Source organism: Sander vitreus, chromosome 13 (genome assembly GCF_031162955.1).
Source record: "Sander vitreus isolate 19-12246 chromosome 13, sanVit1, whole genome shotgun sequence".
Classification (NCBI taxonomy): domain Eukaryota; kingdom Metazoa; phylum Chordata; class Actinopteri; order Perciformes; family Percidae; genus Sander; species Sander vitreus.
In genome coordinates this window covers 3,074,682-3,091,308 of record NC_135867.1, presented here as the reverse complement: position 1 = coordinate 3,091,308, position 16,627 = coordinate 3,074,682, and the positions used below count along the sequence as shown (strand labels likewise).

The 16,627-nt window shown below is 41.1% G+C and overlaps 1 protein-coding gene across 1 annotated transcript in view; it reads left to right on the top strand.

The window, feature by feature from the left end:
• The window catches only part of wwc1 (WW and C2 domain containing 1), an 81,296-nt gene that overhangs the window by 5,549 nt on the left and 59,120 nt on the right, over positions 1 to 16,627 (top strand). Inside the window, exons 2-3 of the mRNA XM_078265588.1 lie at positions 15,831 to 15,940; positions 16,358 to 16,561. Coding sequence (XP_078121714.1) covers positions 15,831 to 15,940; positions 16,358 to 16,561 — 314 coding nt within the window. The remainder of the gene's footprint in view (positions 1 to 15,830; positions 15,941 to 16,357; positions 16,562 to 16,627) is intronic.

The window sequence follows — 16,627 nt, the reverse complement described above, 5'->3', positions numbered from 1 at the left end:
GGGTAAACATGAGTGCTGGGCAAATTATGTTGCCATTTGGTTAACGGACGCAGCAGGCAGCATGTGCAAACATAATTGTAAAAAAAATAAAATAAAACTGACTTACTGTTTACTAAGATGGATTATTTACAGCATCTCAAACTGGTTGCAAGTCTTTGCAAGTTGCTTTTCTTTCCATAGTGAAATGTTGATGTAAAGTTAGTTGTTGCCCAGAAAGTTGAACCTCATGGTGAAATGAATGCCAGCCAATGGCTGCCTGGAAGGTCGAACACCATTATGAAATGGATGGAAGCCAATGGCTGAAGTACACACAATTAGCAGTCCTTCCAGAAAAATGCGGAGTTTTTTTGTGATTGTTGCGGGCAAAAATCCTTGATTATGCGGCACGCTTTCTTAAAAAATGCGATGGAATATACGGGATATTTATGCAATTTTATGCAATGAAATTGCGTGAATTTGCAAAAACTGCGGTTTCATCATGGCTTCATCGCGGGGTTTGCAGCTTTTCGATGATGTTCCAGTCCCGTAATTACCTCATTTCATAACGTTCCCATGGCAACAGGGGAAAATGGCTGCTCTTGTGTGAAGTAAACGCAAAATTTTTCAACTTTCTGCTAAGATATATGTGACTTTTTTGCAACGAAAATGCGGGGATTATGAAATCATGCAAGCCACGCATATTTTGCGCGGAAATTGGCAATTTATGCGGCGAAAGTGCGGCGTATTTGAAAAAAAATGCGGCTCCCGCATAAATATGCGGACTTTGGCTGATTATGCATTGAATTATGCGATTGCATAATCACGTTTTTCTGGAGGGACTGAATTAGAAGTCAATGCGTCTAAAAATGCAAAACCATCATTTACGGCTTTTTTTTATCTCCGTTTTTCCATCCTTTTTCTCTGCTTTCAGACAATCTGGAAGTGGCGATAACAATCTCACGACAATTCCATCAAGTAGCTTTTCTGGGGCTTTCGATTATATTCAGGGTGATATAATGAAAGTAAATTCAATGTGAGCATCAAAACTAACTGAATTACCGGTAATTTTCTCTGATCTGATGATTGTAGTTGGTCACCCGTGGACGTCTCTAGCAAGTTTGATCTTTAAGCTTTTTGAGTGTTATTTATTATTATCTGCTCTAGCTTTTCCAACGTTTTAGACACAGATAGTATGGTAATAATAATGCTCCAAAATGATGTAAAATGGAATTTCTTTTTTAAATTGAAAAACATGACATTTTCATAAAGGAGGACCCCTAAACCAAACCAAGTACGTGCACCTAAATCTTCCACAAACCTAGGGAAGACGCACATATCACATCATTTTCACTTTTTCAAACTTTTTTAAGGGCATTTTTAATTTTGCTGTCTGGGTTTTTCCTCTTATAAACAACCTGCTTGCCGAGCTTAGGCAAAAGCCCTGTAATCCTTGTAATTCTTTTTAAAAAGTCTTGGATAATTGGTTGGCCACTACGTTATATCGGTGAGTGAGGAGGAGGTTGTGATAGTTTTTACACTGAGTCAGTGATTCAGATTTAGACATTTATTTAATGCCATAGTCATCAACATTGTGTTTTTCATTCAGCACAAGTTTTGTTACAAAATGAGATTTAGATTTTCTAAATAACTCACTCAAATAGTTATTTGTAGTAGTGAATACGTGATGGATTTCTTTCATAAGAACATGGATATATGATGATGTTATTGAGGTAAAGATTTCTCAAAAAAAAAAAAGTTCAAATATTTCAAAATGCAGAATACTTAATTTAGTTTGTTAAAGTGGACACATGCGTGTCTCTCTCAGGATAAATCCTGCTTCATTTACATTTCAACAATTGCCTGGAAATCAGGTGCAAGGTACCTTTTTTCTTCTCTCTTAAGGCCCGGACACACCGAGCCAATAATCGGCCGTTGGACAGTCTGGCGAGGTCCGTGACTCGAGTCTGTTTGGTGTGTTCCGTGCCGTTGTCTGTCCGAAGGGCCGTCGGCCTTCATTTTGGCCGATTTGACATGTATACCGTATTTTCTGGAGTATAAGTCGCATCAGTCAAAAAATGCGTCATGAAGAGGAAAAAAACATATATAAGTCGCACTGGACTATAAGTCGCATTTATTTAGAAATTTATTTCACAAAATCCAAGACCAAGAATAGACATTTAATCTGGAAAGGCAAGTTATTAAACTACACAATAGCACACAGAACAAGGGGCTGAATACGGTAGGTGTCCGCTATGTTAACGTAACGTAACTGCACTGTTGACGAGCCTCTCCCAGCAGCACGTTGTTCAAGCACCCATCTGTGGACTCCTTCCTCCAGCTCTGGCCATCTGGATTTCAGCGCGACTAGCTTTCTTTGTTTTCTTCATTGCAGTAAGACTAACCTTTTCTCCAGTCCCTCACAAGTTTCTCACTCACTCCAAACTTTCGTTCTGCTGCTCCATTACCGTTTTCGGCTGCGTATTTTACAACCTGCAGTCGCCTGCAGTTTCTTTTCTTTCTCAGTTGTCTTTAGGAGCAGCATATAGTCGTCACAAGCCTAGAGCGCCTCTCGCGGCTCTAGACGGTAATGTTTTCAGCATGAAATAACATATAAAAACATGTTAAATTATATATATATTGATATATAAGTCGCACCTGACTATAAGTCGCAGGACCAGCCAAAGTATGAAAAAAAGTGCGACTTATAGTCCGGAAAATACGGTAATTGGCGGGGCGGGCACTGCTGGCAGTCAGACTCAAATGACCCATCTGATTGGTGGAGAGCTAACCCAGAAACGGGGAGCGGAACGAACATGACTAGAGTCTCTCAAAATCTGACGAAAATCTTTTAAACTGACCGTTGTCGATCTGAAATGAAGACAGATTCAGCAACTGCACGGCCTATTTCTCGCTTAAAATGTTTTCAGAAACACGTTTCGATGAACTATTTTAGTAAAATATGAGGTCGTATTCTGAACAAGCCGCCATGACAGTCTGGCTTTGAATTTCTGGAGAAACCAGACCCACATGACGCGTTCGTCCAATCAGCTGCCGGTTTTCATTTTTGGGCGACAATACAGATTAGCGCCGCCTGCTGTTATGGAGACGTATTACATCTCATCTCTTTGGTGTGTTCAGAGGCACTTTTTTGACCAATTTGGGGAGACTGATCAGCCCAACTGCCTTTTTTGCCGACGTTTGGCCGTCGGCTGTGTGTGTCCTGGCCTTTATAGAAATCTATCAGTGTAATAGGCTTAGATTGCTACGCATGCGGCGCTACATGACACAGTCCCGCTTTTACAAAAACACAGTTTGGGGGAGAGCAGATTTTCATGGGGGACTCGTTTTTCATCTTTAACAGTTACTTAAGACCCCTCGGACTTTGACACCAAATCCCTTTAATGGCTTATGTCTGTAATTCTGGAGGCTTAGGGGTTGTTGTTTTCTTTTCTGTGTGGCGGTTGGGTGTGAACACCCAAACCTTTTACTCTCTGTATTTGACATATGTGTTTTATGTATGTTGTTGATGCTGTTATCCAGAGGGACAATGAATCAACTGTACAGTAAGCTTCAGTTCCTCAGTCTGCAACACGACAAAGCAAACAACCACTAGATAGGAATGCCTGCGTCCCACCTTTTATCCTCAAACAGCATATGTCTGACTTTAATTGGGTTGCCATGCAAAGTCTTCCAAGGGCCATTAGATCTAGTATTACAAATGTGACAAAAAGGACTACTTTTCATATCCCATAAATGGAGCCGGGTGAAAATATTTACACAATGAGAGTTTTGATTAAAAAAAAGTCATCAGTAATGCGGATACAATGACTAAGTGGGTAATGGCAAACAATGAAACGGTTAGCTGATATCGGAAATGATATCCGCACGATGATGGAGACTTTGACACATGACGAGTCCAATGAATTTAGATTAAATGCAGCTTTATTCAATATTGAACAAGTTTCTCTCAGAGAGGGAGATAACCATGTGTACACACTCCTAAGAGCATATATATATATATATATATATATATATATATGTATATGTATATGTAGGTAGGTCGGCAGATCGGCAAGTGCTACTTGCCGACCTGTGGATGCCAAATCCCAAAAAATTACTACAGCTCTTGCAAAATGGGTGGCAACTAACTGCAGACCTGTCAGCATACACAGCCTGTACGACAAGGAGAAAGCTGCCCAACTGGAACTGCTGCAGAGTGATTGGACTGGACGTCAGTGAGTAATCAAAATTATTTAGGAGTTACTGCACACTATATTGACTCTAGATTCAAATGTGTGACTGGATTCGCACATTTTTCTTTTGTTTACAGTAAATAAGTAAATAAATAAATAATAAACAAATACAAATCTTAAAGTCAACTACATAAAGTCACTTTCTTTGCATTCATTTGATTCCCAATCAAGATACACTGGTAACAACTGCTATGTACTTAGAAACTGTTCTGAAATGCAAAATAATAGAATATTAATCATGTGATAAAACATGCCATTAATCACAATTAACTATAGAAATTCAGCGATTAATCACAATTAAAAAAATTAATCGTTTGACAGCCCTAAAGACACACACTCGTCACTGTAGTCGCAGTCTGAAAGCTGGCAGGTGGAATGAAGACATTCTCCTTCTAGTGAAACTCCTCCGGTTATTTGACACTCAGACAAAAAAAACAACACACACATTCCTGAAACACACGACGTGAAGGACTCGCCAACCAAAGGCCCGATTCATCTGAAATCCCTTTCACTGCTTGCCAAGGTGCACAGGGTCAAAGTGCAGCGCTGCAAACCGTTAACTAGGATCTGAACAGAGGCTGGCGTGCACACCGCTGCAGTGTAGTTTTCTTTTAATACATAGCCATCCATATTCAAACTAATTTAATGTATTAATCTAGTCAAATTTATTTGTGGCAGCTCGCAACAACAGCATTATTACAGACCTGAAAGTGTTTTTCCAAACTGACAGTTTATATAGACTAAACTGCTGAAATGTGCATCCCGGTTTCAATATTTCATTAAATAGCTTATGTAATAAAAATGCCATATGTTGGTTACAGCTTCTTCGATTTTGCGGATTTGGAGCTTTTTATGTCTCCATATATTATTGTAAACGGACTTATCTTTCTTAAACTTTTAACTGCTGTTCAGACAGAAGTTAAGCAACTGGAAGACTATACCGTGGGCTCTGTATGAAGCAACAATTCATGAAAAATATAAAAATGGAAGTAACAATTACTCTTTATTGTTTATTAGTTGCAATTGTTGTAGTTCAAACCCAGGACAGGACATGCTGCTGCGAGCTTCCACGACGTGAACACGTGGTTTTGGGACCTGTCACGGACACAAAAAAATGTTTTTCTCTCTTCTGTGCTGTGATAGTACCAAAGCCAACCTTCACTGCTTGTTCAGGGAAGAGGAAGCGAAATTGGTTTAAATTGCTGAAATCTTTCCCACTGTCAAACGTAGTTGGCGACACATTTTACCGGTTATTATCCGCAGGAGGAAGAAAAGTACACTGAACAACAAAATGGGCTCAAAAATGTAAGACTGTGTAGTTTTCCTTTAAATGTTGTACTTCTTTGCGGTTTATTATAGTTTTCCCTTCCACTCTTGTATTAGCTAACTGCTGGCATTTCAGGTGATTGATGACAATAATTGACATCTGCTGTTTGCTTTGGATACAAAGGAAAAAAAGTTTCTGCCTGTTCAGCCTCATTACAAAATACAGTTATGGTATATATATATAATACTGTTACCTGCAGAAATGTTGCAGGGAGGCTCAGAGACATGATCCCTGGGAGAAGTTATCTAAAAACCTTCCCATTATAGTTCAGGGCTTTAGGAATGAAGAAAGACAGCAAGCCTCTATTTTTTCGATACTGGCAGCTGTGTTTCTTTTAAACTCGTCCTCCCCGGGGCCCTCCAGAGGAAGAGTCCCAGATATCTGATGTTCTTTATTTGAATATCGAATGTACCTGCAGGACTTCCAGATTGCAGTGCTGATTTTAACGTGAAAATAGAACAAAAAAGTGGAACAAAAGAAGGAAGAGAAAAGAAATCGCACGGTGTTTAAAAGAAGGAAAATGTCAGTTCGAGATCAATATCATCCATCCACCCTTGCTGTGACACACATCGTCAGGTGAAAGGAATGTTAGCTTGATAACGCGCCGTCACTTTTATAAGGGTAATGTGTAAAGAAGATTGTGGCAGATCTCTGCTGTAATTTGCTGTTTTTATGATGAATTTGATTTGTATGCTTTGCCAGTTAAAGATAATGGATTGCAGTGTGTGTCTGTGTGCGTGTGTGATTGTTTTCACTGTTGGACCTTGAGCGGCTGTGAAATGTAGTAGCCTCGTAACTCGACTTGAGGAATTTACATGCCCCCCCCCCTCCCCTGAATGAACATATCTCTGCGCCGTCGTCTGACTAACCGTTCAGATATGCGGCCCGCCTCTCCGTGTGTTTGCACTCTGCCATACGCTTTGTCAGTTTGCATTAGAGTGCCGGGGCCCGGCCGGGCTGTTTACCTTGGTATGTCAAACCTCGGGGGGGTCTATACCGCGCCTGTATGGATATCCTGCGAGTCAGTTTTTGACCACTTTGATGCCAAAAAAAATCACAAGAATTCAGTGTTTTCTTCACAATGTTTTAGTCTCCGATAAGCTTCTTAGAAAAACATGCAGACCATCATGTGACACTCTCCTCTAAAACCCATACTTAATAATTGTTAGGTTTAGCAGTTACATAATGTAGAGCTGCCCACTCTGGACATAAGTAGGGGGATAACGATCCTTAACGCGTCAGTTTCAAATCAGCAATTGCTTCGAAGATGTGGCTAATTTGTGGGAATAAAAACTAAATGTACAGAGAAAATAAAACTTCCCCGCAGGTGTATTTATTAGGGATCGACCGATACTGGTTTTTCAAGGCCGATAACAATTATTAGTAGTTAATGAAACTGATAACCGATATTTGGAACCGACATGCATTTACAGTGAAAACTAAAATGCTTCAAGGAATTATTTAATAAATGACAAACTTTTCAACGTAATACCCACCAACAATCAGATAGTGTTGTGGTCGGGACGTTAAGTCAGACTCAGTGGTGAGTGAAACCGAAGCAGAGGGACAGACACAGAGCTGGAGCCGAGCCAACGTATCACACTTTTGAATCCATTAACTTTATCGGTTATCAGGCAAATAAAACGCAGATACAGATAATCTGCAAACTGCCAAAAAACGGCCTGATAATGGTCCAGGGCCGATAATCGGTCCGTCCCTAGTTTTTTATTTTTATTTATCCTGGCTGTAGTCAGGGTTGACCCTCAGCAGAAGGCAATGTGCTTATGAGTGCATGTGCACATGAACGTTCTCATCACTAACACTTGACTAACCTTCCATAAAACCTTGTATGAGCAACATTGCAGCTTTGGACTGGTCAACGAGCAGCATGCTCTCAGTCCACAGGGATGACCGCCAACACTGCAAGTCATCCATGATGTGACCACGGTTTTATCTGAGCAATCTGATACCAATTGCGGTCATTGAAATGATACACAACCAACTGCAGATTATTGTTAGTTGTCGTAGTGACATTAAGCGTCAGTGGGGCTGTAAACTGTCGCAGCCCGCTGGGAGGAGAGCCGCCGACGCGTAGTTGGCTTATTATCGGAAGTTTCACCACGTCTGTGTCTGAAACCTTGGAAACGCCAGAGCAGATAATAAATAAATAAATAACACTCAAAAAGCTTAGACAAAACTTGCTAAAGAAGTCCGACTACAACCATTAGATCTGACAAAAGTCTTTTAATTAATTAATTCATTCGGCTAAGGTTCTGCCCAAAACGGCTCGGGTGCTGCACCTAAACCTTATAATAGCAGGGAAAACCCTGTTTGCAGTATTGTGGGGGCTCCCACAGCCATCGCAGGCAGTTGGACCACTACAGCAGTGAAGCATGTGAGAAGCCCTACAAGTGGCTATTAACAGTGAAATGGAGGCTGGGCCGCCGCTGCCAGCTGGTCCTTCGCTCCGAGGCAGAGCAGTGACAGAGAGCGACGGGTTTAGGTCAGCGACTTCCCTCAGCTCGGCGATTAGAGGCAGAGGATTTAGTGGCTGAGAGGAGAGAGGAATCAAATAATGGGATGTGGATACCCAGCCAGCCAACCAGCCGGCTTTTTTCTCTGGGATCAGCGGTTGGCAGAAGCCTCCCTGTCTTCCCTGAGCTAAATTTAGAGCCGAGCTGAGGGGGTCTTCTCCGGGCCCCCTTTCATTATTCATCAGCTGAAAAAGGACCCAGTTCAGTTTCTGCCTGCAGCAGTGAGCCGCTGCTCTGTGTTTTATTTTTTTTTTTTTGGATCTGCCGTCATGAAACACAACACAGCAGAGGAGAAGAGCTTTTTACTCTGCTGGTTGTTGTCGCTCATCAGGAAATTAATGAGAGGTTCTTCTCCTTACGTTTGTTTGTTTGGTTGGTTGTTCATCCCACGTGATAGTTTAGATATCGTTGCTGGGGATTTGGACACAGCGTAGGGGAAGGATGTTTCTCATTGTGTTTATGACATTTATAAGATTAGTTCTTGTTTGGTAATGGCTACCGATAGGCATCGTTTCATTTTTCAATGAGTAAGTACTGTACCCATACCAAAGCAATACAGGGATTTCCCTGCCATTATAAGGTTTAGGTACGGCACCTGAGCCATGTTGGGCAGCACCTAAGCCAAATTAATGTCACTAAAAGACATTTTTTCCGGATATGACTGTGGACTTCTTTAGCAATTTTTGTTATTTATTTATTATGTGCTCTAGCTTTTCCAACGTTTAAGACACACATGGTGATAATAGCGGTCCAAAATGATGTGATAAAGAAACGCAAAACTACCACAAAGGGACACAAAGAGACATAAATGAATACAAAGACCCAACACAACCCCAAAGAAAACAAAAATGACCAAAAAGAGACACACCACGAGTATCCTAGCTAGAGCGCTATGTGGAGCGGCGCTAACGTTGGATCAAACAAAGTGGTGGAGCGAGCTAGAGAAAGAACAGAGAGAGAGAGAGCGCTGCTGCTAACGTTACATAAAACAAAGTGAGTTCCATGTACAGGGAGCACCCGGTCATATGACTCGCTGTGCTCCGGCTCCATTTTCTCTTATTGTTATGGAAACGACAGGTCTGGCTACTCCGCTTGTGATTGGTCGGCTGTCATAAAAGCGCTTGACATAGGGCGGTGTCGGCGCCCTATGTCGCTGGACTCAGGACGCTCAGGACTTTTTTGAAAACACGGTTTACTCCATAGGATTATAATGTAGAACAGACGCTGGCAGATTAAAAAAAGACTCCAAGTGTGAACATAGCCTTAAGGCAATTGCACAAAGTTTATAGGTGGAATTGGGAAATTATATTTTTGATTATTTATATTTTACCTGAGAACACTGAGACACATATCAAGCGGAGGTCTGATCGTTCTCCCCAGGACATTCTTAGCGCCAAGCACTTAATTTCCTGCATTCTGATACATTTATATGCACCAATTTATGGTGGAAACTAGGGCTGCCCGATATGAAGAAAATATGCAATATGCGATGACGTTGTTGAATATCTCACCATATTACTCGCGATACATAAACGGATGTTGAAGTTCAGTCCGTTCTGCATTTCTGCTGGTTTCAGCATTCTGCTAAAATACAACAAATAGCTTATTGAATTTAAAACAAATAAAAGTACATCATTTCCAACATTCTTTTATGGACCAATTGAACATTATATTGAATATAAAAGGCACCAAAAAGAATGACAGGTACATTTTAAAGTGCAGTTTTCTACTCCTATTTAACACAAAAATCAGTTTTGTGTCTATCGCGATATGTCGCAGCCTTTCGCGATGTGTATGTTGCGCCAGTTGATATTGCAATGATGATGATTAAAAAAAAAAACAGATATATTGTGCAGCCCTAGTGGAAACACATGTATTTATCTAAAGGAAAACACAAAACTCAGGAGGCAGGTGACAATACAAAATATCAATAAAATACAATGGAATATAACGCAGAAAGGGGTATTTTACATTAGGGACCTGGGCCCGGATCCAAGTACACTTGACACTTGATTAGTTTGAACACCGCACACCAAACCCGGGCAGAGTTGGTGGATCCGTGCCCGAGTCCACTTGAAAAAACAAACACAAAACCTACCAAAACAAATGTAAACCTAGGAAAAGTTTTTAGCCGGTTACTTCCACTTCCACTTCTCTTTGTTGATCCTTTTGGGATGACTCCCGCAAGGAAATCAGATTTCAGCAGCTTACCAAACACTCTTTTAATAAAGAGGTATACAAAATACAGTATAGAAAAAATACAGTATAAGAATAACAATAAACTTTTAGCTAAATATTTTTTTACAAAAAGTAAACAAACAGTAAAAAACAATAAACTACAGATAAAGATAAATATATAGGACTGTGTATGGTATTGTGTTATTATACAGTTAATAAATAAATGACATTTAGCATAAATTAGCAGTTAAGAGCAGTTAGAGTGTCCAGGTATGTGAGTAGATTATTAATGTATTGCACAGTGAATGAGTGAGTGGCCACTCTTTCCCTTCCTTCCTGTTCTGTTCTGTCCTCTTTACCCTATTTATTCTATTTCCTCCTCCCCCCCCCCCTCCCCGAGTGAGGAGTTGTAGAGTATGATGGCATGAGGGACAAAGGAGTTCTTGAGTCTGTTGGTCCTACACTTGGGGAAAGAGCAGGCTACCACTGAACAGGCTCCTCTGGTTGCTGATGCCGGTGTGCAGGGGGTGGCTGGCATTGTCAGTAATGTCCAGCAGATTGTCCAGCGTCCTCCCCTCTGCCACCGTTACAAATCTGTCTCAATTAAATACTGCTGCCATTCTATCAGCAGAGGCTACTCCTCGCGACGTTTTTGCGCTGATGATTTTCCTTTGGCTCAGGCCGAAACCTCTTTGTGGTGGTGGTGGTGGGGGGCAAAAATTCCTCTCTGCAGGAAAAGCCCTATGTGACCGTGGTTAAATTCACCATCCCAGCTGCAGTGAACTCTGTGTAAGGCTGAGGGTTGCCCCAGAAACCTCCAGGCGATGCGTCAGCGCCGCTTGTGGAATGCCACGGGCCGGTTTCCTCCTATTGTGATCGGCTAGAGAGGACTCCCCCCACCCCCCCACACCCCTTCTCCTTTTTCCCCCGTTGGAGGTGAATAGAGGACTCAGTGAAACAACCCCCCCCCCCCCCCCACTCACACACACTCCCCCCTACGTCCTCCTGAAACGGCTTTCAGTGAGCTGGGATGAATCCTTGTTTTAGTTTGGTCATTTTTTTCAGACTTAAGGTCCTTGCACACCGAGTCCAAAATGTCCCCTGTGCATTTCGTCGTCCTGAGAATTGGTCACGCACACAAACCTTGCACACTGAGTCCGATGCGTATTAATGAATACGTCACAAAAACGATACAAAATGTGACGCTGCTGCCTCTCTCTCTCTCTCTCTCTCTCTCTCTCTCTCTCTCATTCTCCCTCCTTTCATCCCTCCCTTCTCTCTGCTGGCTGTAACGTTACCTCTCTCTCTCTGTCTGTCCAGTTATCTGGGTACTTTTTTTTTTTCATCAGTGAATGCCTCAAACTTAAAAAAAAAATATATATAAAAAAAATGAGGGTGACGACAGAGCACTCCTTCTCCAGGCATTTATTTAAATTTCACAACAATATACGAGGAGTTTGTAGGTAAGTAAGTAGGTTGAAAACCTTTTTAAATAGAAGGGGAAAAAAAGAGAAAACGCACACAAATTAGCTCATTGCTGAAAAGTAATAATTTCATTAGCATCTAAATAAACAATCGGGAGCAAATTTAGTCTTTGAATAATTTACATAGTAATTAAACGCCTCAATATGAATCAATATTTTACCGCACCAGATTGAACCTAAGCAAAAAAAAAACAAGTTTCACCAAAATGAATCAGGTTAAGCAGCCACGTTGCTCAAAACTTTTTAAGACGGCTACAACTAGGGCTGGGCAGTATATCGATATCATATCGATATCGTGATATGAGACTAGATATCGTCTTAGATTTTGGATATCGTGATATGGCGTAAGCGGTGTCTTTTCCTGGTTTTAAAGGCTGCATCACAGTAAAGTGATGTCCTTTCCTGAACTTACCAGACTGTTGTAGCTGTCTAGTTCTTAGTCATTGTATCCACATTACTGAAGATTATTTATCAAAACTCTCATCGTGTCAGTATTTTGTGACAGCACCAATAGTCAACACTACAATATCGTTGTGGTATCCATATCGAGGCATTTGGTCAAAAATATCGTGATGTTTGATTTTCTCCACATCGCCCAGCCCTAGCGACGACATCATCCCCTCTGAAAGACAAAGCGCACGGACCAGAAACGAAATGCGCTTTTTACTTATCAATTAATAAAATTAATCATTTGGTTCCAGAATCGCCAGAATATAATATCTGGCTGCGTCTTCTCGCGTTTCTCACCGCGGCCACCTGAAAGAGTTGCGCTGCCCTCACTCTCTGTCTCCATCGCTACACTGTTGCTCTCCTTTTCTCTGTCTGCGTCTCATCTTCCCCTCTTCCATTCTCATCATCATCATCATCCTCATCCTCCTCCTCCTCCTCTTTTTCCTGGATATTACCATCTGGCATGTTGACAGCAGACTATCTGAGTTATGAAATGATACGTTGCACTCTGTCACTGTCCTTGCTGCATTTCTGGATCGGCTCATACCTTCTCTCTGTCTAAACACATCAAAATGCTTGCTACGGATGCAAAAAACCAAAAAACTCTGAAAATTGAACCCGTTCCAAATTTTATTTTGATTTTGTTGATTGACTAATTGAACTGTTTCAGCTGTATAACAATTTCAGAAACAAGCAAAAATGTATCACTTCATGATGTAGGCTATGATCTCAACGTAACTCTCCATTAATCACATGTGAATGAAATGAAAGTCCCATAGATTAGCGCAGGGTTTGGTATTTATTGCTGTGGTTTGCACACTGTCCAAAATGTGTGTGCATTAATGAATGTTTTGATTCGGTGGGCTGTCCCTCTGATGACTTTTGGGTGTGCTGATTCATTCTCACAATTCTGTGATTTAGCAGCGATTTGTAGAGAGTCCCACTGATTCTAGTCATTAATTCCGTGTTAATGCGTCGATCATTTTTCTGCTTGATCAATCGATAGCTTAGTAAAATGTGTGAAAGTAGTGACGCGTACCAATCATTCCAGAGCTGACCGTGTCATGAAACGGCTGATTTAGAAAACGCGCTACTCCATTTACAACGAAGGGAAAAGCGGGAGTTATACACCTAATGAGAAGCTGAATCCAGCTAATGTTATTTCCTTCATAATGACCAGGGCCACATGGAATCTGCGGACGCAGAACTCCACAGAATTTTCCGCAGATATTTCTACTACGGGGTGAAGTTGCAGCATTGTTGCATTTTTCATTTGGTTCGGTTTAGGGCTGCACGATAACGTGTAACTGCCATTATTTTGACTGATATTGCGTTATGAGTCACGATATTGGAGGGAATGATCATTTTTGTATCATTATTCTCATTCTCATTGAAAAATATAAAAAAAAAGAAATGATTGAAGTGTGATTTCTTTTTTTTTCTTTTTCTTGTTAATTGGACAGAATATCCGAAACTCGCCGACACTTGTGGTCTCGGTAAGAATGGAGCGACGCCGAATAAATTAATAACGTCTTGGGTTTTCGGGTTCTGCTCCAGGCAGGCCTCCAGACTGCGACCAAAATGTGAGTGTGTGCGACTGAATTTTACATCCAGTCGCACATGTGCGACCAGTAAATTTGTCCCCTTTTTTTTACACGTTAAACGTCGAAGTGTCGGTGCCTGAGAGCGCGTAAGCTCAAGTTTATCTGTCCTCTCTGAAAACTGACAGAGAGCGGAGCTCTGACACAAACACACACACTCGCACACACACGCAGAGCTGCGGACGGTGCAAACTACGTCGGCTCTGCAGTTTTGTTGAAGTCACAGGCAGGCACAACGGTGGTCTCTGTGCCCTGGTGACTGACTGACAGGCTGAGGTTGTAAGGCAAGGCAGCTTTATTTCTGCAGCACCTTTCAGCAACAAGGCCATTCAAAGTGCTTTACATGAAACATTAAAGAGCAATTAAAAACAGGTCATGAAAATAAAACTTTTTAATTGTAGGGATGGATTTGGGAGGAGGAGGATTTATTTTAATTAATAAAATAACATAATGTTCTAAGTACATAGGATAAATAGGTTTGACAATAATTTTTACAACTGAAATAATTGTTTTGTAATTAATTATAGAGGGAAAATACCAAAACAAAAGGTACCGTTGGGTAACGGAACAGAATTTCAGGTATCGGTGTATATATATATAATATTTTTATATATATATATATATATATATATATATATATATATATATATATATATATATATATATATATATATTTGTTTTTCATGACAGCGATGGTGCTGTCAGTTAACCTTCTATGTTGCATCTTCAAAAGTGACACTGAATTTGAAACAGCACATTGTAATTTCTGCATCTATTATCAAAGTATTTATTAGTAACACAGTGGAAATTAGTAGAAATGTGAATATTTGGTTAGCATGTTGATTTTCTGGCTGCGCCCCTAAAATTTTCAGTTGGGGGCCGCTGTGCTCCTCGTGAACAAAGGTCGTCTGGAGCCCTGGCTCCAGGGGTCGTTTTAAACGGACCAAAAAGAGGCAGGTGTGAAAGCAACCTTAATGGCTGGCTTAACATTTTCATTGATTATCATTATTATCATTATTATTATTATTATTAGACACTTTACATGACATACTTTTACCTGTTCTACCTATTTTAGATCCTAAATAGTGTACAGTATATGAATTTGGAGTGAACAGTTGGGACTTTTTATACTTCTATGCTTGGGACAGTTTATTGTTTAAACTCACGATCAGTTCTGACATGGTTTCTGTTGTCAGTCTCACACACACACACACACACACACACACACACACACACACACACACACACACACCCCTTGAATGCTTTGTCGAATGTGAGAAAGCTTATAGGAGGGTTTGGATGGTTAAAATGAGTTTGTGTTGTTTAGAGGTGCAGGCACTCGCAGGCGTACATCACAAATACCTGGACCAGTTTGGACACATTTGAATCTGTCTGGAGTTGGACGTTTTTACAGAGTAACGTCATTATCGTCTTGTTACCCACAATCCTATACACTCACTTGTTGGTGATTCATTTTGTGTGGTCAGGTTCTGTGTATGAAAAACAGCATTAATTGTATAATATATATATATATATATATATATATATATATATATATATATATATATATATATATATATAATATAATATGTAGCTAAATATTGCAGGGTTCATCAATAAGGGTAAAGTAAATATAACAACCCCCTTGCCTGAGTTGATGCCTGATTCTTTTGACGTTTTTTTTTTAATTTTTTTTTAAAGCTTATGCTTTCCGTCCTTTGATGTTTAAATATATTTATATACTTTTTTTTTCTCCCGATGCTTTTGACATTTTCCCCGGGAAAAAACAAACAAACAATTTGTATAGGGTCCAGTAAGAATTGCCTTGGGGCAAGTAGAATTTTTTTCACTTGCCCGACCAGGCAAGTAGAAAAAGAAAAAGAAAAACCCTGCCGTTGAACCCTGTATTGTGCTTATAATTCAGATATTTCTGACGCAGTCTGTGATGTTTGTTGATCTCAGCGGGGAGAATTCTGTTTCTGAATCTTATTTTTTTTTTTTTTTTTTGGTTGTGTTTTCTTCAGGCAGACGAAGCCTCTGACGTTTGCTGACTGCATCGGCGATGAGCTGCCGATCGGTTGGGAGGAGGCGTACGACCCGGCCGTCGGAGCGTACTATGTCGACCACAACACCAGTGAGTTTCCTGTCATGCGTTACTTGTTGATGTTGACTGAGTCATGTTTGATGGCATTTGAAAATATTCTACAACTGGAATTCTGGCCCCAGACATCTGTTGATTTAAACAACACAAACAACATCATAAAGCTGAACCATAGGATTTGGATTATCAGCCGCAATGTCTAAACCATCCGAGGCAGACTGACCACGAGCTACGTGGTTGTTTAACGAAAGTTTCTAGCCCGGGAAAACCCTGACGAACTTCCGGCAAATTTGAGATTTGCTCTGCAAGAATTTGCCTGGAACGCTACCAAGTCGTGAGTCGTGACTTGAAGTCGTAACTTACGGGCTAAAAATTTGTGTCTGGAGCGCAGCATAAATCCTCTCCCTCCTCCACTCATTGTCTTTCCTCTTCCACCCCCTTTTCCTGCAGAGCGCACCCAGCTGGAGGACCCGCGGGCCCAGTGGCAGCGGGAGCAGGAGTCCATGCTGCGGGACTACCTGGCCGTGGCCAGCGACGCGCTCAGCGCCCAGAAGGAGATCTACCAGGTGAAGGAGCAGCGGCTCCGCCTGGCGCAGCAGGAGTACCGGCAGCTCAACGACACGTGGAGGGACAAGTCAACGTCACAGACCAGCTGTGAGTACCGTGGGGGGAGGAGCCACAGACAGACGCACACAGGGCTGCACGATTAGAGGAAAAGAT